General features: G+C 26.7%; 1 protein-coding gene and 1 long non-coding RNA gene across 3 annotated transcripts in view; one reads left to right on the top strand and one right to left on the bottom strand.

Annotated features, from left to right (window-relative positions):
• Positions 1 to 782: 782 nt before the first annotated feature.
• The window catches only part of LOC123267741, a 44,941-nt gene continuing 19,323 nt past the window's right edge, over positions 783 to 26,400 (bottom strand). The window contains exons 5-8 of the long non-coding RNA XR_006510111.1: positions 12,399 to 12,746; positions 5,019 to 5,154; positions 1,892 to 2,030; positions 783 to 1,181 (exon numbers count right to left, since the gene is read on the bottom strand). This is a non-coding gene — a long non-coding RNA (uncharacterized LOC123267741). The remainder of the gene's footprint in view (positions 1,182 to 1,891; positions 2,031 to 5,018; positions 5,155 to 12,398; positions 12,747 to 26,400) is intronic.
• The window catches only part of LOC123267733 (scavenger receptor class B member 1), a 43,564-nt gene continuing 23,991 nt past the window's right edge, over positions 6,828 to 26,400 (top strand). The window contains exons 1-2 of one of the 2 annotated variants that reach the window (XM_044732552.1): positions 6,828 to 7,166; positions 15,624 to 16,176. In XM_044732552.1, coding sequence (XP_044588487.1) covers positions 15,993 to 16,176 — 184 coding nt within the window. In that variant the 5' untranslated portion in view covers positions 6,828 to 7,166; positions 15,624 to 15,992. Of the gene's footprint in view, positions 7,167 to 12,960; positions 13,155 to 15,623; positions 16,177 to 26,400 lie in introns of those variants that run through there. The other variant, XM_044732553.1, reaches the window with a different exon arrangement.

The raw sequence follows: 26,400 nt of genomic DNA, 5'->3' as shown, positions 1-26,400 counted from the left end.
TCTTAAATAATGACGCTTCTTAAAATAATGCAAATATTTTAATAACTGAGTAGTCATTCAAAAAAATTGAGGATAATTCCTATTGATAGTCGGGAAATTCTAGAAGATTATAAAGAATTTTTTAAAGTTTTATTCCGCAGTTTTTTGTATCATTTAGACGAAAAAATTTTTCTATGAACTGTTTAGATCTCAGGATGTCATTAAAATAAATTTAAATTTTCAAACGGTGATACATTTTTTTTTGTAATAAATTAATTGAAGAAATTATTCAGTTACAAAAAATTTATCATACTTGTTTACAGAATAATATTTTTATGTGAAAATTTGTTTTAAAATTCAAACAATGGAAAGTTTTATTTTTTTTTAACTTTAAAATAGTAGCAGTACAACTTTATATAAATAGAATTTTATATTATTTAAAGAATAAGCAAATTTTTTTAAGTTAAATAAGAAAGGTCTTGACCGGAATTAGTACCTTTCCATTGTTTGCATGTTTTTCGGTTAATTTCAAAACAAAGTAACTCAAAAATTTTATTCTTCTTTCTTAATATTGTTTCTTTTTTTATAACTTGAAAAAAATAGTTTAATATGTTTTTAAAAATTAATTTAACTTCTAATTTTTAATCAAAATTTTTATAATTAGTTTCCAAAATTTTTTCCTGTAAAATAAATTAAAAATTAAAAGAAGAAATATCAGTTTTGTTTTAAAATATGTATATCAATAAAAAATATGTAAAAATCATTGAGAAAAAATTTTTAATCCTAATTTTGTGCAGTCACACATTAATTAAAGCAAGTCGCTACTTCTTATTAATCATTTTTGGGTCCGATAAAAATATGACTAAGCATTCGAAGAAACTAAATAAACTAGTATCATTGTAATGAAGAGGCTATTGACGTAGATGGCTCTAAATAAAAGTAAATAATTTTTTCTTCATTAATTTTCTTGTTATTTTATACGCTGTTTTGTATTCATCTCTCCGACGACTGTTAAAAAATGACAGGACATTATTCATTAATGTTATCATTATGCGGCGGATTTTTTGTACAACATTTTGTAGATTATTATCATAGTTTTATTAATAAAAAAAATAGTTAACTATTTGTGGATGGTTCATAAACAAACAGCCGGTTTCAATTTTTTTTTCTGTCCAGTTCATGTCGAAGTTCACTGTCATAGTCTGGTTGGTCCCCAAAAATACACAATGCAAAACAATTAATCAGCAGTGGAAAAAAATTATATGCTTTAAGATGTTTGCTATTGTTATTTTTCCGCGTCTCAAACATTATTTTGATTATTTAAAGGTTTGTTTTTTATTTTATTTGGTTGTTTATTTTTTTATTCTTTTGAGGTAAATTTCCGTCTTTCCGATTCCGAGAAGCTTTTAAAACTTAATTGGTGTAAAAATATACACAAGGGAATAATTATTTATGAAGATACCAGGATATATTTTTCGGGTGTAAAACTAATTACACAATTTATAAGAAAATATTTTTTAATTATTTAAAATATCTTTTTTTTTTAAAAAAAATATATTTTTTATTATTAAATTTTACTGTCTAAAATTTTTATAATAATTATATTTTAAATTATCTTTATTCAAAATCTCAAGAATAAAATTATAAGGTAAATTTTTTGTCAAATGTAAAAATAAAAAAAATTTAACTTTTGCACGCCTCAAAGCGCGTAAAAAATTTTTTTCTTATAAAATTTCAGCCAAACAAATAACAAAGATCAAAAACTTATCTCTTCCCGATTTTGACAAATAATTCAATGATAATTTATCTCTAAAAATGGGTATCGGGAAATGGTAAATGTAATGGGGTCGAGTTACTGTTATCAGGAATCGTAACTAAACCTGGTAAAGTATACAAACACTCCTTTACTTACCGCGTTAGTGAGAGTAAATCTTCTTATTTATTCAAACGTCTATCTGTTTATTATATACCGTATGTGCATATATTTATCCTCTTGTTCCTTGTCATGTTCGATCAGCCAGGCACTATCCACATGTTTACACCTTCGGGTTCTAGAATTGCGATGAAAATACAATATTTATTATCATAATTTATTTATGCTTCAATTAATTTTTTATTAAAGATCTCATTAAAGAAGAAATCGATTACGCGTTAGTAAAAAAAATTGTATCAACACATAAATGGAAATTTTTATTATTATTAGTATTATTATCAAAATTTAGATTATTTTTTAATTTATTTAATGATAATAATAAAAAAAAAAACTTGATATTATTATTATTATTAATATTAATGGAAAATTTTCAAGTTTTTAGCAATGAAGAAATAATAATAATAATAATAATAATAATATTAAAAATTTGTTGAAATTATTATTATTATTTCATGAGGTTTTTTTTAAATTAGATTTCCACTCTCGATCAGAAAACGCTAATCGCAAAAGATTCAAGCAAAACTAGTTGAGAGAAACGCAATAGGGAGGAATGAGGCAAGTAGCACGTCAACTTCTGGGGGGAATCCATTGATAATTTATTATTTATAAAAATATTATTAATTGTAAAATAAAAAAATTAATACAACATACTCATATTTATATTGTAAAATATCTTGGATGGGGCGGAGTGTCAAGCATTAAATACACTTTTAAAATTCGCCGGACAATCACGTGGGCAGATAATGTTAGAATAGAATTTAAAAGTTTTATTGCAAATAAAAATAAAAGCAAGTGAGTGAGAAATGAAGATACCCAACCTGTTTTTTTTATCACCCCGGAATTTTTATAACGTAGGGAGATTTTATTTATTTTAGAGCCGTAAATTAAATGTCGGATTTTCGGTTTTATTATTAATGTCTAAAAATTTAAAAGAAAACTTGTGACAAAAATATTTTTTCAAGTATCATTTTTTTTTTTTATAACAATTAAATAATTTTTTTTTACAATTAAAATAGGGTAAATGCACCAATTATTGACCGATTAAGGTTTTCTTTTTTTGTATTAAGCTATAAAAAAACTATTAACTTATTAACAATAATTTACAATGGATTTTATTACAGTTAAATACTTAATTGATGATAATTAACAACTATTTATAATAAAAATTATATTAATTTTGTTATTTAAGTGTTGAAGTACTAAAATCACCAATTATTGACCGAGAAAACCCAATAAATAGTAATAATTAACATAAAATCACATTTCTATAAATACAGGAAAAATTATATTTTTATATCTTCAATTATTTTTAGGAACTATTTTTAACTTCCCGCTAAGAAAATCGAAGATTTTCAAAAATCGGGAAGTTATTGTTTTCACCCCGTTTTGCAAAAATCGAGTTTTTATCAGATCTCGACGTTTTAAGGTCATAGGAAGCTTCCCTGACCACCCTCGCGATGTTGTCACTATGTGTGTGTGTGTGTGTGTGTGTGTGTGTGAGACTATGTGACTCGCTTATAATTTTTGAACGACTAAACTGATCCGAATCTACTAAACGGCGTTCTAAAGAGTTCCCTCAAACTAAGATTTCCTGTGAATTTGAACCGATTCGGACCGATAGATTTTGAGAAATTAAAAAAAATCTCAAAAAAAATAAGAAAAAAATTTTTTTTCAAAGTGGTTTTTTTGGAATAACTTTTAAACGGCTTTATCGATCAACTTCAAAAACTAATCCGCTCTTAAGCTTAAAAAACCACGCCGATCGTCACTAATCCGGTCAAAATCGGTTGATTCGTTCGAGAGATATCGTGAACGAAAGAAAACCAAAAAAAATGTTTTTTTTGACATAACTTCGTCATTTCTCGGATCGTTTTTGATTATATGGAATAATTTTTAGAGCTTAAAAACCGCGTCGATCTCCGCCAAGAACGTAGAAACCGGTTGATTGGTTCGAGAGATATCCTCGATCAATTTAAAAAACTAATCTGCTATTAGCATGAAAAAATTACGTCGATCGCCGTCAAGCCGGTCAAAATTAGTCAATTCGTTCAAGAGATATCATGAACGAAAGAAAACCGAAAAAAGTGTTTTTTTGGAATTACTCCAAATTTCCTAGTTTTATCAATTCAAACTTGAAAATTCTTCATGAAACTAAAAAAATTGCGTCAAATGCTGCCAACCGCGTGAAAATCGGTTGATTCATTCAAAAGTTAGTGCGGTTTGAAAATTAAAAAAATATTGTTCTATGAAACTTCTATCAGACTCTTCGAGCTCAAAAGCATAGAAAAGCTATCTTCTTAAGCTCGAAGAGCTTAAAATAACACATAAATTGTATTTTTGAGCTAGGAGAGCTCAAAAACATCATTAGTGCAGTTTTATGCACCTAGGTATGGAATTAGTGGAAAGTTGCACGGGTAGCCTTCAGGGTCTACCGTTTTTCTAATTTTTTTTAATTAAATTTTTATCGGTGACGTAAAAATATAATTTATTTGAATTCGAATATTGTAAAAAGTAGAATTCCAAAAAAAATTATTTATTGTAGATTATAATTATAATGAAAAATATATAAATAGTCTGATTTATTAACCAAAAAACAGTGCGGTGGTGAGTAATCCTGTTTGACGAAAGATGATTTTTAAAATTCTTGAATGGATGATTTATAAAATAAACAGTCTGAAATTTGCATGTCGGTTAGTTATCTTTCACGCCTGCTATGAGGATAAAATAAAACTTTTCTAAAGTTGAAAAAATCCCGATTATTTATTGACTAGAAAACAAATCATTCGACATTATCGGGCGAAAAATAGAATCCCAACAAAAGTTTTTTAGTGTCTCAATTAATTTCACGTTTTGCAGAAGAATTTTCGGCACTACAAAAAATTGATGCATCTTTTAAATGTCAGATCGATCAAGAAAAAATTTTTATACTACCTTAATTTTGGATCATGTAACAGTTTGAAAAAAGTAAGATTTATTTATTCTGTATACCAGGAAGTAGATAAAAATTTACTTTTTCTGGATAATAATCCAATTTTTTTTTAATTTTATCTTTAAAATTTTGATAAAAAAAAATTAATGACAGGATAAAACAATAAAATATGCATACCTGGACGCGCAATTTCGAGCGTGAACTCTAACGGTGAAATAATAAGCTAGAGTTCAATAGTTTCGAGCTGCACAAGCGAGATCAATTTGCAACTTGCACCTTTAGATCAAGGCCATGCTTTTCACTCCGGATGCTTCTGCAAATTCATAAAAATTCATTGTATATTAATATCAATCCTTTGGAATTTCCGAAATGAAAAATTTTACGTTTTTATGTTACAAAACACGTATTTCACATGAAAATGTTAAAAAAATTTAAAAAAAATTGACTGATGTAAATTTTTTATCATCACCTTGATTTTATTTCTGGCTATTAATTATCATATCAGAAAAAATTTTATATATTTTTCCTTATTCACTACTTAATTTTTTTTTATTTTACTGTAGTGTCAAAACCCTTAAGAAAAAAAATTTTAAGAATAATAATAATATCAAGATGTTTAAATTATTATTATATTTATATATGACTCTATAGACCTCTGTTTTTAATTAATAAAAAGATAAACAAAGATAGTTATTATTATCAGCCGATGTACCTGATCCTACACAGAAAAAAAGGTTCACTTGAACCAAGAAAATACTTTTCTTCCTAAATATTTTTTTGAGCGAAAAAAAAATTTTTTTTTGACACAAGAAATTCCACTTATTCTAACAAAATTAATTCTCTTGCTTTAAGAAATACGTATCTTGATCCAAGAAAATTTATTTAAGTCAAGAAAATCTTGTTTTGAGAAAATTCAGCCTCTTGCTCTAAAAAATTTAGTTTTTGATAGAAGTAAATTTTCTTGTCTTGAGAAAATTTCTCTCTTGCTCCAAAAAATTAAATATAAAGATAGAAGTAAATTTTCATTAATATTTTTATTGATTAACATGTCAAATGGGAAAATCAAATAATATTGAATCATTTTTTTTTCATTCAATATGTATAATTGCACGCTAAAATAATATAAAATGGGTATCAAATATTCAAGAGAAAAATTTTCTCAAGGTGAGAAAATTTTTTTCTCAGCTCAAGTAGGTGGCACTGCTTTCCTAAAATATTTAAAAATCTTGATCTAATATAAAAATTTATTGTATCAAGTATTTATGATAATTTGAATTAAGAAAAAATGACTTCCACCAAGAATAGAATTTCAAAAAAAATTTTTACTTCGGCCAACACAACTTGCAATAAAAAAACAATAATAATAATAATAATAATAATCTGACACTGATTAACGCGTTAAAAAACAATATTTATACACTTTGTCCGTCAAGTGTGTTCCTCTTTGTCAGAATTCATGGAAAATTCAATAACGAAAAAAAATTACCATAAAATAAAAAAAAATTACTTTATAAAAAAAATGATTTACAACTTAGACTAACTATAAAACGAATTATTGTAATTTAAACTTAAAAAAAAATTTAATTAACAAACCAGAAGAACCGTCACCTTGAAACGAGTCTTCGATCGGTTCGTCCAATGGAAAGTACAACACTTATACTTAACAAGAGAAAGAAATAAATAAAATCGGTAATACTAAGTACAAAGATCGAGGACGAGTAATTTTATTCCTTTTTTTCAGCATTGTCATATATGTGCTTTACACGTTTAAATTTTTACCGATCAGATGCCAGTTATTATAATTACTGTCTTTCTTTAGAACACGCGCGAGAATCTTAATCTTCCCTTTCCACCTTGCAGAGAAGCTGGTTCATTTAAATCTTCCCCATCATCTTCATGCGTATCTGATATCATACACACTCGACATACACCTTCTCCTGTTTATATTCATCCGAATGCTTCTATGGAAGGTGTTGTGTCCTTTTCGTCTTCTTTCTTTCTTTTCAAGCTCCGATGACGTACTTTACACGTAGATGTTGCTCTGTTGTTTAAAGATCCACAACCGGCGCACATATATCCGCGGATCTTTCCGTAGATCGCTCATTTCCAAGCGCCCTTTTAACAAGCTACCATCTAGCTTCTTCACATAAACATTTGTTGCAGTTTTTTGGACTATTGTCGATAATTGTGATCTAGTGATTAATAGTATCGAAGACAATATTGCCAAAAATTTCTGTATCGAATGGATAATTCGCAGATTTTTTTTATAAAGTGAACAACTTTGTGAGTTAATTAGTGCGTAGATCCTAAAAATTTTATTCAAGAGTAAGTAAATAAATTTATATGTACTTTTTTCGTTTATTGAACGAAGAAATAGCGGGTTTAAGTTTTTATTGCGGGCCAATTATTGTTCTATTTGTCTAGAGGTGAAGGAACTCCAAAAAATTTTATTTAAGTCTGATTGAAGAGTGGCTGACCCATTGGTTATGCTAATATTGAACCACTTCCGTAATTTTTTTTTTTTTTTTATTTAATTACTTGTGCTAGCTTTGGATAAAATTTTGCTTTGGGAGTTTATAGTGATTGCTTGGACAAGAAGTATCAGTTTTTAAATTGTATTTTAGCATAATAGTCTAGCTATTAGCCTGAGGACTAATTTATTACGTAATTATTTAGAATTTAATTGAAATTTTTTTTATCAAAAATTAAAAACAATTATTTGTTGATTTTTTTTTCTAAAAATGTTAAAAACAAATTTTTTTTAGTAAAAAAAATAAAATAAATAAAACTTTTTACAAAAACAACAAAAAGAAATTTTTTAAATATATTTTTTAATAAAAAAATTATTTACTTGATTCAAGAACATTTTTTTTTCTGTGTATGAGTAATTATTGAACTGTTGAATGAAGCGAAATGCTAATAGAGTAATAAATAATAAACAGTCCCAATAGTAAGCGTAATATTAAACCGATATTTAATTAAATCTATTCGAATATATACAAGTAGTAGGAGCGCAATTATCAGTTATGAGTACAGTACTTATGGACTATGCGTACTTTCTGGTTCGCATTCGACACGGTTGTATTATGCAATGGAGACCGTTGAAACATTACAGGGAGCGAGTTAGCATGAAAATTTAATAATTTGAACGCACTAGTCTTTTATGCCAGGAATAAATAACATATTAAGTATAAATATAAATATACTTAGTACAGAGATATGTTGCTTGGTAAATATGTTAAAAGTAACTTTTTACCCCCCCGATACAAGCAAGGTCTTGTAAACATCCGCTTGCTAAATTCGCAGGTTCAATAATTCCAAGGCTGGTTAAAATCATTGCATGCGCTCGTTAATCTCTAGTTTTAAATTACTCCACATTTAATGCCATTTTTAATGTTCGGATTACTTTCATTATCATAATTATTATTTTTATTTCGATATTTAGTATGTAGCGTGTAATATACAAGTGCGTAATCATGGCCGTGATCTTTTTGTCAAGTTAATTATTCTTTTTTAGTTTTTGGACCATTATACCATTAATCTGTTTTATTACTCTGGAAAGGATGGAAAAGAAAGCCACGACCTTCGTTGCTGTCTCAAGGAATTTATTTTAGTGCAATTGTTGGTTTTTTTTTAATTACAGTTGATTATTTTATTGATTAAGGGGTTGGCACTCAAAGAGGGCAGAAAAATTTTTATAAAAAAAATATTTTATTAGTTTTTTTATAAGAAAAACATTTTTTTTTTTTTTTATTAAAAAATTAATTGGTAAATATATTTAAAAAAAAAAATTTTTTTTGTATTTTAAAAATTAAAAATTATTTAATAAAAATAAAAATTTTATTACAGAAATTTTTTAGTAAAAAAAATATTCTATTAGTTTTATTTATAGAAAATTAAAAAATTTTTTTTTATATAAAAAAAAACATTTTTTTTTATATAAAAAAAACATTTTTTTTTCATTAAAAGATATATTTAAAAAAAATTTTTTTTTGTTTCAAAAATTAAAAATTATCTAATTAAAATAAAAATTTTACTAAAGAAATTTTTTTAGTAAAAAAAATATTCTATTATTTTTTTTTAAAGAAAATTAAAAATATAAAAAAAACATTTTTAACTTCCCGCTTAGAAAATCGAAGATTTTCAAAAATCGGGAAGTTATTGTTTTCACCCCGTTTTGCAAAAATCGAGTTTTCATCAGATCTCGACGTTTGAAGGTCACAGGAAGCTTCCCTGACTATCCCCGCAAGGTTGTCACTATGTCTGTGTGTGTGTGTAAGTAGGTGAATCGCCTATAACTTTTGAACGACTAAACCGATCGGAACTAACCAAACGGCGTTTTAAAGAGTTCCCTCAAACTTAGATTTCCTGAGAATTTGAACCGATTCGGACCGATAGATTTTGAGGAATTTTGAAAAATCTCAAAAAAAATAAGAAAAAAATCATTTTTGAAAGTGGTTTTTTTGGAATAACTTTTAAACGGCTCGATCGATCAATTCCTAAAACTAATCCGCCCTTAACCTTGAAAAACCACGTCGATCACCGGTAATCCGGTCAAAATCGGTTGATTGGTTCGAGAGATATCCTCGACGAAATATTTGGAAACTAGTGTTTTTTCAACATAACTCCGATATTTTTTGGAATAACTTTTAAACGGCTCTACTGATCAATTCCAAAAACTAATCAGCTCTTAACATAAAAAAACCACGTCGATCGCCGCCAACCGCGTAAAAATCGGTTCATTCATTCAAAAGTTATTGCGGTTTAAAGATTTGAAAAATTGTGTTTTATCAAACTTCTATCAGACCTTTGAGCTCGGAGAGCTCAAAAACATCATTAGTGCAATTTTAAGCACCTAGGTATGAAATGAGTGGGAAGTTGCACGGATGGCCTTCAGGGTCTACCGTTTTTCTAATTTTTTTATATAAAAAAAAAATATTTTTTCTGCCCTCCAGGCGGAAAGTGGCAACTTTCGGCCCGCTGCGCTAAACGAAATTGCCGCTTTCCGCCACTGTCGGACAGAAAATAGTATACAAACCATGGCAGAGGTCAATAAAATATCTCAGACCACATATATGTCGACCTCGGCTGCGCCTCGGGCTACTTATATGTGTGTTCTGGAGACATTTCTCATTTTCTTGCCACAGGTGTGTAATATACTATTTCTTACTACGCCGGTCGAAAGTACGGGGTTCCCGCTGCGATTTCACGACAGAAAGCCTCAGTTTTATGCCGTGATCAAGTCGCGCATGCGCCCTACGACGGGGAGCCGAAATAATGTATTCATGCACTGACAACGAGACACGAGGCGGCAGAAAGTCCGAAAGTCGGTAGTCGCGCTCACTCTATTACTTATGTTTATAAGCCTAACCTTACTTGTGATTGTTATGAATGTATCTGTCTTGTTATGTGTCGATGATTTTAGGTTGAAACTAAGTTAATTAAAGAAAATAAATATTTATTTTAATGAAATGAGACTTATTAAATATTTAAATTGCAAAAAAACAACGAGAAATATTTTTTATTCTGATAGATATTTTCAAATAAATAAATTCATTATTGAAAAAATAATTATTTGAAAAAATACACAGATTTTTTTCTTAATTTTTGCACGCCTCATAGCGCGAAGCGCGTGAGGTTGTGCTTTATACTCGACTCGTCAAGGTCAAGCAATTTTGTGATCTTTAAATGCCTCTATCACTACCATATTACACTTATACAATGATATAAGTAGATGTACACCGAAAAAACACTTAAATTAAACCATCTTTTACTTTCTAAAATCATTTCATGTTGCTATTTTGAAAAAAAAAAAACATTTTGAAAAAAATTTTACGTGGACATCCGGATGTCACCCCATTTTGAATGTACCAACGATTGATCCCGAACAAATTGATATTTCAAGATCGGACTTTTTTTATTAGTTTAGGAATTCGATTAACTGGGTCCGTATTTCATATCAGTGGCCTAGTTTACGTATTTTTTTTTAAATTGAATTTTTATTAAAATTCACTACAACCGTACAAAGCCAAACGAACTTTTCTTATTTGTCACGTGAAAACTATGGCGCTACTTGATCAAGCTAGATTTTTTAGACTGCGTGCGCATATGACAAGAAAAAAAGGCGCTGATATTTAAAAAAAAAAAATAAAAAATATGTAAGAAATTACTTAATTATTTTTTTTTTTAATCAATTACACAATTAATTTTTTTCTTAAAAAATGAATGAGCGTTATGAGGTGTGCACTTTTGGATTTTCCAAACTTTTTTTTTCTATGCATTTTACGATTATTATTTCATTTTTCTATTTTTTTTTATTTTTAACATCAGAGTTAATTTATAATATATTTATAATTTTAAATTTATTTAGTTAAATTAAGATCTTTTCTCAAAAGAAAGTAGTAATATGATAGATTATAAATTAATATCTTTATTGACAGGTGTATTTGATGCCTGCCCCCGACCAGCAGCACTCGTTTCGCTCGTGCCGCAAATGTCGGGGGAAGGCATCAATTTTTTTCAACCCAATTTTTTTGGTTTTTTTGACCGGATAGCAAGAACTAGTATACTACTACGAGGGCAGGTATTGAACTGCGCGCGCCATGTGCCCGAGGCGAAGCCGAGGGCATCATGGCGCGCAGTTCAGGAATCTCAACTTTCTGCCCTTGTAGTGTAATATACTATTACATCACATTACACATTAAACTCATTATAAATTTACATGTAAGCCTCTCAAAAATAATTCGAGTACCTACAGACGATCAATAACACTAAAATAAAGTGACATTATAAAAAATTGATTAATTTCGCACCAACTATATAATTAAATAAAAATACTCGCGAGAATTAATCCAACCAATTGATAAATAATTCATGACCGATTTTTAAAAGTTACGCTCAATAATTTCAAATAATTTCATTTTTTATCAAATTTAACAAACATGCTCAAAAAATTCTCAATTTTTCTTCTAAAAATTCACTAATTTTATTTCAAAAAATTATTTTTCCTTTCAAGGCAAAAAAATTCAAATTTTTTCTCCAATAAATTAATTAAAATTTCCACAAAAATTCTTTGCAATGTCTACCAAGAATTGATTTGTTTGGTCCACAATAAAATAAAAAACCCAAGCAATTAATAAATATTCATGAGAAATCCTCAAAGCTTGCTTTCGGCTCAATAATTTGAATTTGAATTATAATACCGGAAAAAATGTTAGGCCTTTGAATTCCATTAACTAAAAAAAGAAAAAGTCTAAAATTTCGTCTGGTGACAATGAACTCTGGAGTTCAAGCCTGGAGTCTAAGCTGGAGTTAACTCGGCGTAATAAATCGGCTCTTGCATTTCAAAAGTTCGGATACTTTTTACCTCTCCCATAATGATCTTTCTTAAATTACCCGATCCTGGCCGGAGAGAAAGATTGACTCGAAGGTCAGTTTAATTCATGCCAACTTAAAAAGTAGTTTCATTTCTTGTTTATTTTTTTCTGAATGGATTTACGAAACCCTGAATCCACCTGATCCACCGTTGAGCTCAAAATGTGTTCAATTTTTATTTACTTATACTTATTTGTGTTTATACTGGAATTAACACTGCTTGAATCCTATCGTAGCCACGATCCGGGGACTCGTGCTCTTACAATCAGCTCAACTTAGCTTACAATCTTTAGCTTCATTTATTCGCGGTGCTGCAGTGCAATGCCGTTCAGTTCCCTACTACCGATTACGATTCTCAGCTCGTGTAGTTGCGGCTTGGCTCTGCACTCGGTGAGTTCCTCGACGTTGGCCCGCCGTCAGTGATCGCCACCGGTGCCGCGATTTTGTGCCAAGACGTCTTTAAATCCTCCATGTAGTTTTTTTTATCCAAATTTTGCTCCTTTTTTTTCTCAATATTTTTTATTTTTTCTCCTAAAAAAAATTAAAAAAAAAAGTGAGTGTTTTTTTTTTGAAAGTGCAACATTAAAAAAATAGTGAAAAAAAATTTTTTCTTTTAATTTATTTCAGCAATTTTTATTGAAATTTATTGCCAAGATTTTTACGTAATTTTTAAGTGAAAAAAATATTTAAATTTAAAATTATTTGTTTATTTATTAAAATAAAAAAAAAATGTCAGCTGTGTTGCATTTTCAAAAGGATTTCTCAAGTAAATGATAAATAATAAAAAAAAAAATTGCCGTGAAGATATATGATAATATAAGTGGGAAAAAAATTATTTAGTAAAATTTAAAAAAAATTGAGAAGAACAAATTGTCCTGAAGAGATTGAAGCAAGATGACGAGACCGCTAGGCATGTAAAGAGCGTCGATCGATTCACTGGTGATCTATATTTTATTTATATTTGCAAAACAGTGCATGCTTTTCCGTTAGAGATAGAGAAATTTAATATTATGTATAAGTACTCGTATGTGCGTATGTTCGTACGTGAGTATGTGTATAGGAGAGCGACCGTTGCTGGTTGGGTTACATAAAGACGGATTGAATCTTGTCTGCTAATATAACGAACCTGGTGCTGATGCGGAACGCTGTAACTCGCAGAGAAGCGTTTGGATAACTTATGTAAGTCTACATGCCGAGATTCAACAGACCGCCTTTCTTATCTCGCTCGATATTTATCGAGCCAAGCTGCTGATATGTTGGGTTTATCGGTTCTAGGTTTGGGAAGATTATTGTTGGGTGCCGGGTTTGTTTTGTTACCGAATAGGAAGATTATACTTGGCAACGGAAGTGTGAGTCAGAGTTTTAATGTCTGTTTGTTGGCTTGAAAAAATTTTTTGAGGAAATTTGAAGTTTTTTTTTTAGTTTAGAGGGAAGAAAAATTTTGAAAAAAATTTATTTTAGATATTTAATTAGATAAAATTTTATTTTAGAAGTTAAAATTGGAAATTATTTTCAAAAGTTGAAATTATTAAAAATTTAAATTTAAATTTGTAAAAAAATTATTTAAAAAATATAAAATGATTAAAAAATATATTTTAAGCTTGTAAAAAAATTACTTTTATTAAATTTTTAGCGTGGGGTTTGTTTTGTTACGGAATAGGAAGATTATACTTTGCAACGGAAGTGTGAGTCAGAGTTTTAATGTCTGTTTGTTGGCTTGAAAAAATTTTTTGAGGAAATTTGAAGTTTTTTTTTTAGTTTAGAGGGAAGAAAAATTTTGAAAAAAATTTATTTTAGATATTTAATTAGATAAAATTTTATTTTAGAAGTTAAAATTGGAAATTATTTTCAAAAGTTGAAATTATTAAAAATTTAAATTTAAATTTGTAAAAAAATAATTTAATAAATTTTAATGATTAAAAATTATATTTTAAAAAATTATTTTTATTAAATATTTAATTTAAAAATTCTTGTGATAAAATAAAAATTTAATTGAAAAATTTTTGTTTAATTAATTTTTTTTTTTAAATACTGAAGAAAAAAAATGACAATTTATATTATAAAAAAAAATATAATAATTAGAACTTTTTTTTTTTTATTATAGAATAATTTTAAATTCAACTTTTATTAATTTAAAAATTATATTAAAAATACTTTAATAAATTAAAAAAAATTTATCACTTTATTAAAAATTTTAAATTAAATTTTTAATTATTTAAAAAATGACCATTTTTTATTAAATATTTTCTATAAAATGTCTTCAAATCACAATTAAAATACAAATATTCTTCTTACCATAATCATGAGAATTAAAAAAAAAAACTGAATCAATAAATATTTTTCGACTAATTATATTCAAACAACAACCCAAAAAATTCCAACAAAAATTTGCATAAAAAACAACTTAATAATGATTGCTATCAATATTAGAATACCGTTTAAATGGCTGGTGGTGAAGATAAATAAAGATTAGAATAAAGTCGCATAACAAATGGAAGGAACTATCAAAAAAAAAAAAGAAGAAAGAAGACAGGTTGATAGAAGAAATATTCGAATCTATTAAGTGAATGGGCGAATAAACGAATAAAAAGCATGTATAGTGAAACCGGTAAACAATAACGGTGATAAAACTATCCACCATGAAGAATGTAGACGTCAAGGTTCCTTGTGGCTTGTCAATTGATGACATGCAACAGAATAATCAGGCATTGACCAGTACGGTGAAATTCGCCATTTGCCATTTGCCCGTTGATAAGCAGGACGAAATGGTTAGCTTCTGGAAAAAGTCGCTCATCCATTTCTTCCCACAACTTTATAATTATATTGCCTCAGTTCTTCAATTTCTTATTACTTATTTATTTATAAATGATATAAAAAAAATATTCAGCTAGTTTTTGCGATATTTTTACTAATGGCTTATTTTTACGCTCTACTTTTCCGGGTATCAGAGCAGAAAAATTCATTTTCATTGACTTTAATAAATATTTGACTAGAAAATTTTTTTTTTTATTTTCTGATTAAAAATTTATTGTAAAAATATATATAATGCAAAAAAGGAATAATTTGAAATTAGAATTTTTTTAATTGAAAAATTTCATTATTCATTATACTGAGTATGATATTTTCTTAAACGTTTAATTACTTGGTCTCTCATGTCTGACTGCATAAAAAGTAACTACTGAGAAGTGTTTCTCGCAGTTATAAATTTTCCTGCTAATCAACTAACACATATTATTTTATATCAACATTTTTCTTTTTGTCTTTGTGACAGAAAGCGCTGTAATAAAAATTTTTTAATTTTTATTTTGTTATTTTTCTTAATTATAATTTTTTTTAATTTGAGACAAGAAATTTAAAGATTTTTTTGTAAATTCTTATAAAAATTAATAAAAAAAATTTTTTTTACAGATTTGAAGCGGAGCGCTTTGCACGATTTATTGCAAAAAGTAAATAAATGCATCTGTGATACGTAAAGTGAAAAATAATTTTACTTACACATGAATTTTTGCACTGAGGAATTATCGATTTAATTTTTTGAGAAAAAATTTAAATGTGGAATACCAGTTGCAGAAAACAATGTTGGGTGAGGTGACGTGAAAGATGCAATTGACCAGTGTTACTCGTAATTTCTACAACAACCCAAAAATTCCATTAATATAAATAAATTAATCGCCCAATAAAGCGGACTTGAAAATTTCCAAGTGATTTCGCGGGTGAAAGAGATAATTTTATAAGTATTGTGTATTTTTATCGAATTTGCTGAGGATTTATATAAAAATGAAATTCATCACGTCCTTGTTCGGGGTCGGATCCCCCAAAAAAATGGGCAGACAGTACATGAAAGTAGGAAGAAATGCGCTCTTTGGTATCAGGCCCAATAGAGAAGGCGAGCCGATGTGCGCAGAACGAGTTCCTCGACCTATGAATGTCTTCATTTCGAAAAAAGGAAAACTTAGACACGGTAAGTCTTTTTTTTTTTTTTTTTTTAAATTATTATTAATAATTTATTTTGATGGAAATTTAATATTAAAATTCGATAAGATGAAATAATTAAAAGAAAAGCTCAATTTATTGCTGTAAATAATTGTCAATTATTATCAACTAGATTTTAGAATGCATCAATAATTCTTCCAAATAGGGTAGAAGTACCGTTTTTGGCCAGTTAACATTTAAATTAATTTTGAAATCAATTAACTAATTATTTTATAAATTAATTAATTTTTAAATTAACTAACTAATTATTCTATAAATTAATTAATTTCTGAAATTAATTAACTAATTATTGTAAAAATTAATTAATTTCTGAAATTAATTAACTAATTATTCTAAAAATTAATTAATTTCTGAAATTAATTAACTACACAGTAAAAAATTTTACGTCAATGCGTCAAAAAATTTTTATGTTAAATATTTAACACTTTTTTGTGTTAATTTAACACTTTTCTATGTTAATTTAACACAATGAATGTTAAATTTACACATAAAAGTGTTAAATATTTAACACAAAAATTTTTAACACAAAATTTTTTACTGTGTAATTATTTTATAAATTAATTAATTTGAATTAATTTATAAAAAATTACAATATTATAACCATATTTTTGTTGAGTTTTAAAAAATTTATATTAAAAAAAATTGAGTTTGTAATGGTTTATTAATATAAATTTATTTCTATCGTTTATTTGAACAATAAATGGCCACAAACGGTACAGTGGCCACAAACGGTACCTACTCTAATTTTTTTTAATAAAATAAAATAATTATTAAAAATTAATTTTTCCTCTCAACATTAATAATTTTTGAAAAACTATTTTTTGTAATTAAAAATTACTGATTTTGCGGACTATAATTATTATAATTAATTTCGAATACTTATTTTTTAAAATATAATTTTTAATTTTTTTAGAAAAAAGTTTTCTTAAAAGAATTAAATATTAAAAATCAATAAAAAATTCGAATTTAATTATTATTAGCTCTAGGCAAAGTTTCTTCAAGCGAGAAGATTTTTATTTCCTGCGCCACCTAGCGGCGTCCTATGAACTACACCTATATTCCCTTTTTCATCCAATAGTATTTTATCGGCAAAAAATTTTACAATACAAAATAAATTATTAAATTAAAATTATCTTTTTAATTTTTAAATTATCAAAGTAAAAATAAATTCCTAATTTTTTTAAATTTAAAACCGCAATTTAAATTCTTAAAATTCTACTTTTTACATTAAATTTTTCGCAACTCTAAAAATCATTACAAACTAATAAAAAAATGAACATTCCAATAGAGCCACAAGATAAAACAATAAATAATAGAAATATACAAGAATTATCACAATTACAAGATATAAATGATAGTTAATAAAATTAAGCAAGATGAATTAACTCAGTAAATCTTCTAATGACGGGCCATTAAAGTTATTCCAAACGGTGAATGTGAATATATCGCACATACACCTCTCGGTAGCATCTTTTTATACTGTGCTCATAAACCGTGACACGTGTTCAGAGTACCAAGCTTAGTTTTACGCACATGTTGATTAATAGACAGATAACGTCCGACTAATGCATTATCCTCGTTCAAATAGATGCTCATTTTGTTGTTTTTAATCTATTACTTCTTTTAAATTAATAATAAATGAAAACTATAAATTTAAAAAAAAATCTAAATTTTGTTCTGCTGAATTTCTAAGTTTAGATTTGATCGCAAAAATTCATTAAATTGCCAGAAAAAATGCAGTTTCCTTACGAAGGATTGCAGCCTTGACCTATTCTTTGAGAAATACAGATCCTCGGGCCTTTAAGAAGTATATACATATATAAGTTAAGTTAAAGAGCTGATGATCAAGAGACAAGACTGAGGGAAAGCAGTGAGACACAAGTGTATGTCGTAATAATGTACTGATCAACTTTTTGAATGCCGGTTAGTTATATATATATGACGTAATTGAGGTAATAAATCGGCCGAGAAAACCAGAATAATCGTAAAACAAAGTATTTATTTTTTTTTTTAAATAAATTTACTGAGAAATTTTTGAAAAAAAAAATATTAATTGATTAAATTTTATTATTAATTTTTATGAATTTTTTTCATTAATATGTAAGTTAAATTTTAGTAATTTTATATTTAATTATTATTAAAATTTACTATTTTTAAGCACATGTACAATTGCATCTTTTTTTTATTAAAAAATAAAATGAAATTTTTTTTATTAAAAATAAAATAATAATTGAAATTAAATTTGAAGATAATTTAATAGGTTCTTAATTTAAAAAAAAAAAAATAAAATAAAATTCAAATGGAAATTGACTATTATAATGATGATTTATAATAACAAGAATAATAATAAGTGGAATAATACTTTTAATAACTCAATATTAAATAAAGTATCGACACTCAACTCGATTTACACAATGACGAACTGGAGATTGAGTAGTTATATTAAACAAACAAAAAAACCAGATGGATAAGTTAAGAGGAATTCCGGTTTGGTTCTAAGCCGTCACAGTGCTTGCCCGATGACTTGCTCACTTTGTTTGGATAAGTCACACAATATAATATAATATTGAAATAGAAATTAATAAGAGCTTAGCTGCTGCTACTTGAGTTTTAGTATTGTCATTTTCTTTGCTAAAGGCTACTTTCTGTCGCTTTTATTGGATTTTATTGAATTGCTGATTTTATTGAGTATTAGAAAATTATCGGGCTGATGATAATGGTCTTGAGAATCATTAAGTTAATTTGATGGTCAGGAGTCATGCTTGTGGTTAACCATAATGTTAATTTTTTTTACAAATCAATTCTTGTTAGACGTTGCAAAGAATTTTTTTTTTAGAAATTTTAATTAATTTATTGAAGAAAAATTTCGAATTTTTTCGCCTTGAAAGGAAAAATAATTTTTTGAAATAAAATTAGTGAATTTTTAAAAGAAAAATTGTCAAAATTAGTGAATTTTTGGAAGAAAAATTGTAAAAATTTGGAATTTTTCGAGCATGTTTTTTAAATTTTATAAAAAATGAAATTATTAAGCGTAACTTTTAAAAATCAGTCATGAATTATTTATCAATTGGTTGGATTAATTCTCGCGAGTATTTTTATTTAATTATATAGTTGGTGCGAAATTAATCAATTTTTTATAATGTCACTTTATTTTATTGTTATTGATCGTCTGTCGGTACTCGAATTATTTTTGAGAGGCTTACATGTAAATTTATAATGAATATAATGTGTAATGTGATGTAAAAATGATTTATTGACTGTTTATATACCTTAGGGGCGTAGTGGAAGGTCAATTTACAGAAATAAATTCTATTTGGTGGGTTTTTTGTTTATTTATTTTTTAGTTTCACAGTTCCACGATACTTATATCTCTAGAAATTATATTTATTATTTTTTTTTAAGAATCATATAATAATTTTAAAAAATTTCAATTTTTTGACGCGGAAAAATTTTTAAAAATTGACTTTTGGATTTTTTTTTATTTAATTGATAAACTTATGTCGATACATTATTTTATGAATAATTTTCGGTGGACATAAAATTTTTATTAACATTAAAAGCTTCAACACTTAATTAATTAGTTAATTCTTAAATTTTTGTTTGTTTTCCAACCAAAAATCGTTGAAAAATTTACTTTGTCAATCAAAGATAAAAAAGATATCTCCAATCAAGAATTCAGAATTTAAGGCAAAAAAATTTTTGAAGCAAAACAAATTCAATACCCTGATTAGAAAAAGAGATTTGAAAAGATTCGAAACGACTCAAAGCGGTTAAAAAAGATTCAACTTGACAAATCGGCTGCCCAATTTTAAAACACAGTAACTGCAAAATTTTTATAGCCAATTTTTTTTTAGTATTGCTGCATTTCTTATAACTTTTAGACCTTAATTTAAAGTATTTTTTCTTAAAAATATTTATATTCAAGTATTTTCTATTTATAAATCCAATTTTTTATCGATTAGGCGTGCAAACTTTTTTTTAATAAGAAAAATTTTTAAAAATCTTAAAATTGTCAGTTACTGTGTTTTGAAATTGGGCAGCCGAAATATATAAATATGCATTTTGCATGGGTTCAATCGTTTTAAATCTTTTTTTTCAATAAGGATATATATTAATTACCTAAAGACTTCTGTTACATTTGAAAAAAAAAACTAATCACGGTAATAATGAATTACTCATATGACAGCCGACCTTTCCCAAGAATCATTAAAAAAAAAAAAAAAAAAAAACAAACAAACAAAACATTATTATCCCCTTTTTGAGGATAAAAATGACTTTGCTAGCAATTGCAACAAACAAAAGACAACTAGTGTCTTTAGCATTATCTAAACACCTATAAATAGCAAGTGAGATAGCTTAAACGAACTAATGAGTAATAAAGCTTCGAGAATGTCACATTGATTTCAAAACTCCCGAGTCGCAGGGAAATAATCGGTCAAATAATATAATAAAAAAATAACTAAATAAAAAATCAAAGGATTCAATAAAAATAGGATTATAAAATAGATAATAAAAATATCTAGAATGCTGGAGGAATGTATTCGTCCTTGTGACCCAAGTAGAGGCTGCATTACAAAATCCACCTGTCCAAACATTTTTACTCGGAGTTGCAAAACGTCTATTATTCAATGAGTCGGGTTAGGCTGTGTATGCTATCGGTCCTGTTCACATCTTACATCGCGGCATTAAATGCACATTAGTTCTATACTATATATATAATACTATGCGCTATGTGTTGACGTTAAGCCGTATGTAGTACTAATGCTAAGCGTACATAGACAGATAGATATTTAACTTAAAGCAACATTGAGGGTGTAAAGTTGTATGGCTGAGAAAACTGTGATGTTATATACATGCAATTACTCATGTGTACTATGCCCGCGTGCACATACATGCAATCGAAGCTACTAAGACATTTTTGAGATCACTTTCACTCCTCAGCATTCCTCATAATACTGGAAGACCAATGACTAGACGCAATAATCTTTTCGTGCGTAAACTCGAACCGGTCTCTCCACTTAGCTTCTTATTTTTTTTTTTTATTTTGATACTCAGCGTTTACCTAAATCTCTATTTTTGCCCGGTTTTTTGGCTGAGTAAGCTAATTTGTTTTGGACTATTTTTTGGAGGTTTTTTGGAGTCAGGTTTTTAATAAATCTCTGTTTGTTTTTTTAATGGAATTTGATTAATGTTAAGAATAACTATTTTTTTTTAAGGCGATTTAATTTTGTAGTTTTGAAAATTATTTTATTTAATTTATAATTTTCAAAAAATTTTAGATCTTTTTTTTGGTATTTCAATTAAAAAATTTGATTTTTATTTTTTTATTAATATTTCTTCTGTTTAAATAAAATTTTTTAACATTTCAAGTTTTAATTTTTTTTAATAAAAATTTTTTTAATTTTAATAAAATTTATAAAGAAAATTCCTTTAAATTATTTTTTAAAAAATTAATTTTGGGTCATTTGATTGGGTCTATCAAGAAAAGTTGATAGCTGTAAATATTTAGGAATTTATATTGATAGTTGTTTGAAATGGGATATACATATTCAGGAGACCGTTAAAAAAATTAAATTTTTTCAATTTCTTGTATATAAACTGAGTCTTTTTATGGAACGTAGAGTACTGAAAATGCTATACCATTCGTTATTTGAAAGCGTCATCAACTACGGTATTATAGCGTGGGGTGGTGCGTATAAAAACTCTATCAAACCACTTTTTACTGTACAAGAACGAATTCTAAAAAAAATTAGAGTAGAGTACAAATATATATTAAATATTAAACAGCAATATGTACTTTGTAGTTTGACTAAATTCTTTAGTACGTGCTTATTTTATTTTATTTTATTTTATTTTATTTCAATAAACAAACCCAACAGCCTAGGCCATTAACAGGGTTAATAATACAATCGTTAGTACATAAGAAAAATAAATTTTTGATGTATAACAAGATGACTTATAGCTAGCATAGTGATTTCATTCATTTATACTCATAAAAATTGCTGAGTAATTATTGCTTATTACTTATTAATTATTAACTATTAAAAATTACTTATTAACTATTAATTCATAATTGCACATCTTTAATTATATATAAATATAATAATTATGAAGGTAGATCTAGGTACAAAATAATCCAAGGACCTAAAATAACGAAGACTAAATTTCAAAGCAGTCCACTGTATACTGCAATTAAATATTTTAATAAGCTACCGAATGAAATAAAGAATACACATACATTTACTAAAAAAACTAAAAATAATATTAAAATATGGTTGACGTCCAGTCAGAAACAACTAGCAACCGAATAAAAGATATGTCACTTGCGCTAGTCGTAATAATAGTATTTAATCCTATGAAGAATAATAATTATAACTTTTACAAAACTTGCACGTTTCTGGTGCTATTATATGTTTTCACTTTATATTTTTCTATTATAAATAATGTACAATTTTTTCAATACTAAGTATATTTTGTTAAATAGGCACATATGATAAATTAACCATATATGCCTATTAACTCTTCCCGAACCTATGCACAGGGAACATTGTGTTTCCTCTTTAGGATTTATATGTACGATTTTTTGTATATCTATCTTTTTGGGAAGTAAATAAATAAATAATAATAATAATTTTAGCAATTAAAAATTTTTTTTTAATTTAGTTAAAATATTTTAATTAATAATATAATTTAATTAAAATATTTCAAAAATAACAGTTTTATTTTTAGTTTAATAAATAATGTTAAAAATTATTAAATAAATGATTTAATAAATAACATTAAAAATAAATTTAAGAAAAAAAATTTAATTAATTTAAGTTATTTAAAAAACAAATAAATTTAATTAATTAATTAAAACAATAATTATTATTAGCAATTGAATAAAAAAATAAATATCCGATAAATAAATAAATCTTGTAAAATAACAACTTTGTTTTGATACGAATAAAAGTATCTATTAAAAAATATTTCTCGTTTATTAACTAAAAAAATAAAAAAGCTTTGGCAAGACCGAATGTCACACGTGTCTATTTACCAGAGATTTGTCAATAGCTTTAATGGCGAAATCTAGATCGTTGGTAATTATTTGAGATAGGTTTACAACATACTAATATCGCTATTGACATTCACTTTATATGCGGTTTGATTAGTAAATGTTGCAATTTCAGCAAATATGCTAAACTTTTTTAACAGTTTTGGCCTTCGCTTACCTTGCACACTGAAACGCAAGCTGTAATCAAGTTACTAACTAGTTCAATGTACTATTAACTAGCAATCATGCGGTTTTATCCTCTGCACTCGGGTAGTTTTTAAAAAATTACTACGAAATTTTTTATTTAAGTTAATATAAGTCTGACCTACATCATTCATGAAATGAAGCGTAACTAGTGATTATTATTACTAATTATATCACCTATCAAACGTGTGACAGGATAACATCTCAACCAGGATTTCCTGTATATTTTCACTTGTCTTATCAATTCTATAAATAATAATCTTAATTATTTTGCGCAAAATAAATTAAAAAGCCTGTAGCTACACAAGGCTGGAAATTTTAGACTTTATTTTTTAATTTTGGCTCAAGGATCAAAGATAGAGTACAATTGGATGGACCTTTTTTGTAGAAAATTAAATTTTCTGTGAAAAAGATCTCTTATCATTTTTTTATCTTCAATATTTTAGCCACAAAAAGTACTTGAAATTTTTTTAAATTACTGATAAATTCAATAGGGCAAAATTGATAAATACCTTTCTTGTAGGAAATTGAATTTTATCTTAATAAAAAGTAACATACTCGTTACTTAAGATGATTTCTGAGGTTAAATTCTGAGATCAGCCAAATCTGTCGATTAGTTTAGAAATGAGAGCAATTCAAAAATTTTCAAAATTCATAAAAATTTTCACTTTTTACCGTATTTTCATGCAATTACAATTAAATGCGATATTATATTAAACTTCTGTAAATTTCATCTGAAAGCTTATTTAATAAGCTTTAATTTCCATACACGGAGAGAAATTTATAGGAACCTTTCCAAAAATAATGGGAATGGTTCCTATAATAAAATGATCATTATAGGTATCAATCCTATGCTCATTATGGGAACCATACCTATAGTTTATTGGAAACATTCCTATACAATAATGGAATAGCTTCAATATATTATGGGAATAGTTCCTATAATATTATAGGAATGGCTCCTATATTATTAGAGGAATGGTTCTTATAATATTATAGGAATGGTTCTTATACTATTATAGAAATGGTTCCTATAATATTATAGGAATGGTTCCTATAATATTATAGAAACCATTCCTATATATTATGGGAACCATTCTTATATATTATGAGAATTATGCTGATATTACAGTTATAATTATAGATATCGTTCCTATAATTATAGGAACCATTCCCATAATTATAGTAACATTTCCCAAAAATTATGGGTACAATTCCCATAATTTAAGTAATTGCTCCTAAAATGGTATAAAAAAACATTTCATTAAAATTATAGGAATGATTTCCATATTTTTCTCTCCGTGTACTTATTTATTTTTCCACATTAAATAGTTTAGGAATGACAGCAATTTAAAAATTTTTGAAAGTCGCAACAATTTTCACTTTTATCATATTTCCTTGCAATAACAATTGAATGGGATATCCTATCGAATTTCTGTAAATTGCATTTGAAAGCTTATTAAATAAACTTCAATTAGCATACCTCACCATTAGTTTAGGCCAAAAATTACCTACTTTCTCAGACAGATTAAATGAAATTTTACTTTTGCATTCGTTTTGACGTTATTGTTTTATTCTAACAGAACTTGTATATTATTATTATTATTTTATAAGAAATATTCTTTTTAATCGAGAAATCTACTTCTATTTCGGCTGCCGAATGGTCTTTTTGATATTTGGCCCAGAATTTTTAATTGAAGTTAATTGAAACATTAAAAACTTGGTGGATAAGTAAGCTAGTTATTTATTTATTAATAATAAAAATAAAAAATGACAACTGACAGTAGGTGAACTTAATTCAGATCATTTTACCGAGGCGTATCAATTAGAAAGGCTTTCTCAAGGCTCTGACGCCAGACAATCCTTCGGCTATTGAGAGCACCTGTTCATCCCGGCATGATAGTATGATAAATGGGCATGATCGCCGCGTAATTCACAACTCTCGTGATAAAAAGCTGGAGATGATTTAGCAACTATCTCAAGTGAATAGAATGAAGAACTCGGATAAAAAGCTAAAACAGATGGACATTGAAACCGGTTGTTACTCTTGATAGGATAATGTACAATTGCAACTTTGTTTCTAATTAATTTATTATTAATAAGGCAAATAAACCGTAAGCCAATTATAATAATTTACATTCTTAATCGAGCCTTTAAATTAGAGCCGGTGTTTAATATTTAACTATTTTAATTACCAGGATTATTGTGCATCTTAATCATAATTGCCAATTACCAACACTCGGTTTAAAAAATTTTAAAGCATTTAATATTTAATTAAATTAGATGGTTAGTGTGAAGACAATCAGAGATTAAATATTTGCATTTATTATTTATGGATTAATGCAAAATTAAAAACTCGTAATATTATTGAATATTTGAGCTTATCACGAGTGAAAACCAGTCTCGAGGGTTTTATAGAACAGGATACCCGTCGACCTATTGAAGCATCTTCAGCTGCAGCTGTTACTACTAAGAATGCTTTTGCTGTTACCTGTTAATATAAGCACCAATACTACTTTAGCTGAGTGTAACTTCTATCTACAGAGTTTATATCACCAGAACATGTTCTTAATGCTATTAGAGTTTGAAGATGTCATTCAGAAGTCGGGGTAATAGAATAAACACTTGCGAGTGATTGTATAATATAATGTGTCTCAGTTACCTACTGACTGACATTTGAGATCTTTACTTCTAAAGAATTTTGTTTTTATTTTATTAAATATACGATTTATTCATTTTTTTCCCTGATTTTTTTAAATTTATTTTTTCCGGTTATTTTTACGCGGTTAATTTACTATGCTGATATTTTACCATAAATGGTCCATTAAGCAAAAAAAAACTCAATTGATTACCACAATTGATATTTATACAAAATTACATTAAAAATAAAAAATTTTAGAATCAATTTAAATCACGGATGATTTTTTTAATTAATTATATATTTGCCTGGTTATT

This window comes from Cotesia glomerata, linkage group LG6 (genome assembly GCF_020080835.1).
Source record: "Cotesia glomerata isolate CgM1 linkage group LG6, MPM_Cglom_v2.3, whole genome shotgun sequence".
NCBI classification, from domain to species: domain Eukaryota; kingdom Metazoa; phylum Arthropoda; class Insecta; order Hymenoptera; family Braconidae; genus Cotesia; species Cotesia glomerata.
The sequence above is the reverse complement of the archived record's forward strand: the minus strand, read 5'-3'. Positions and strand labels throughout refer to the sequence as shown.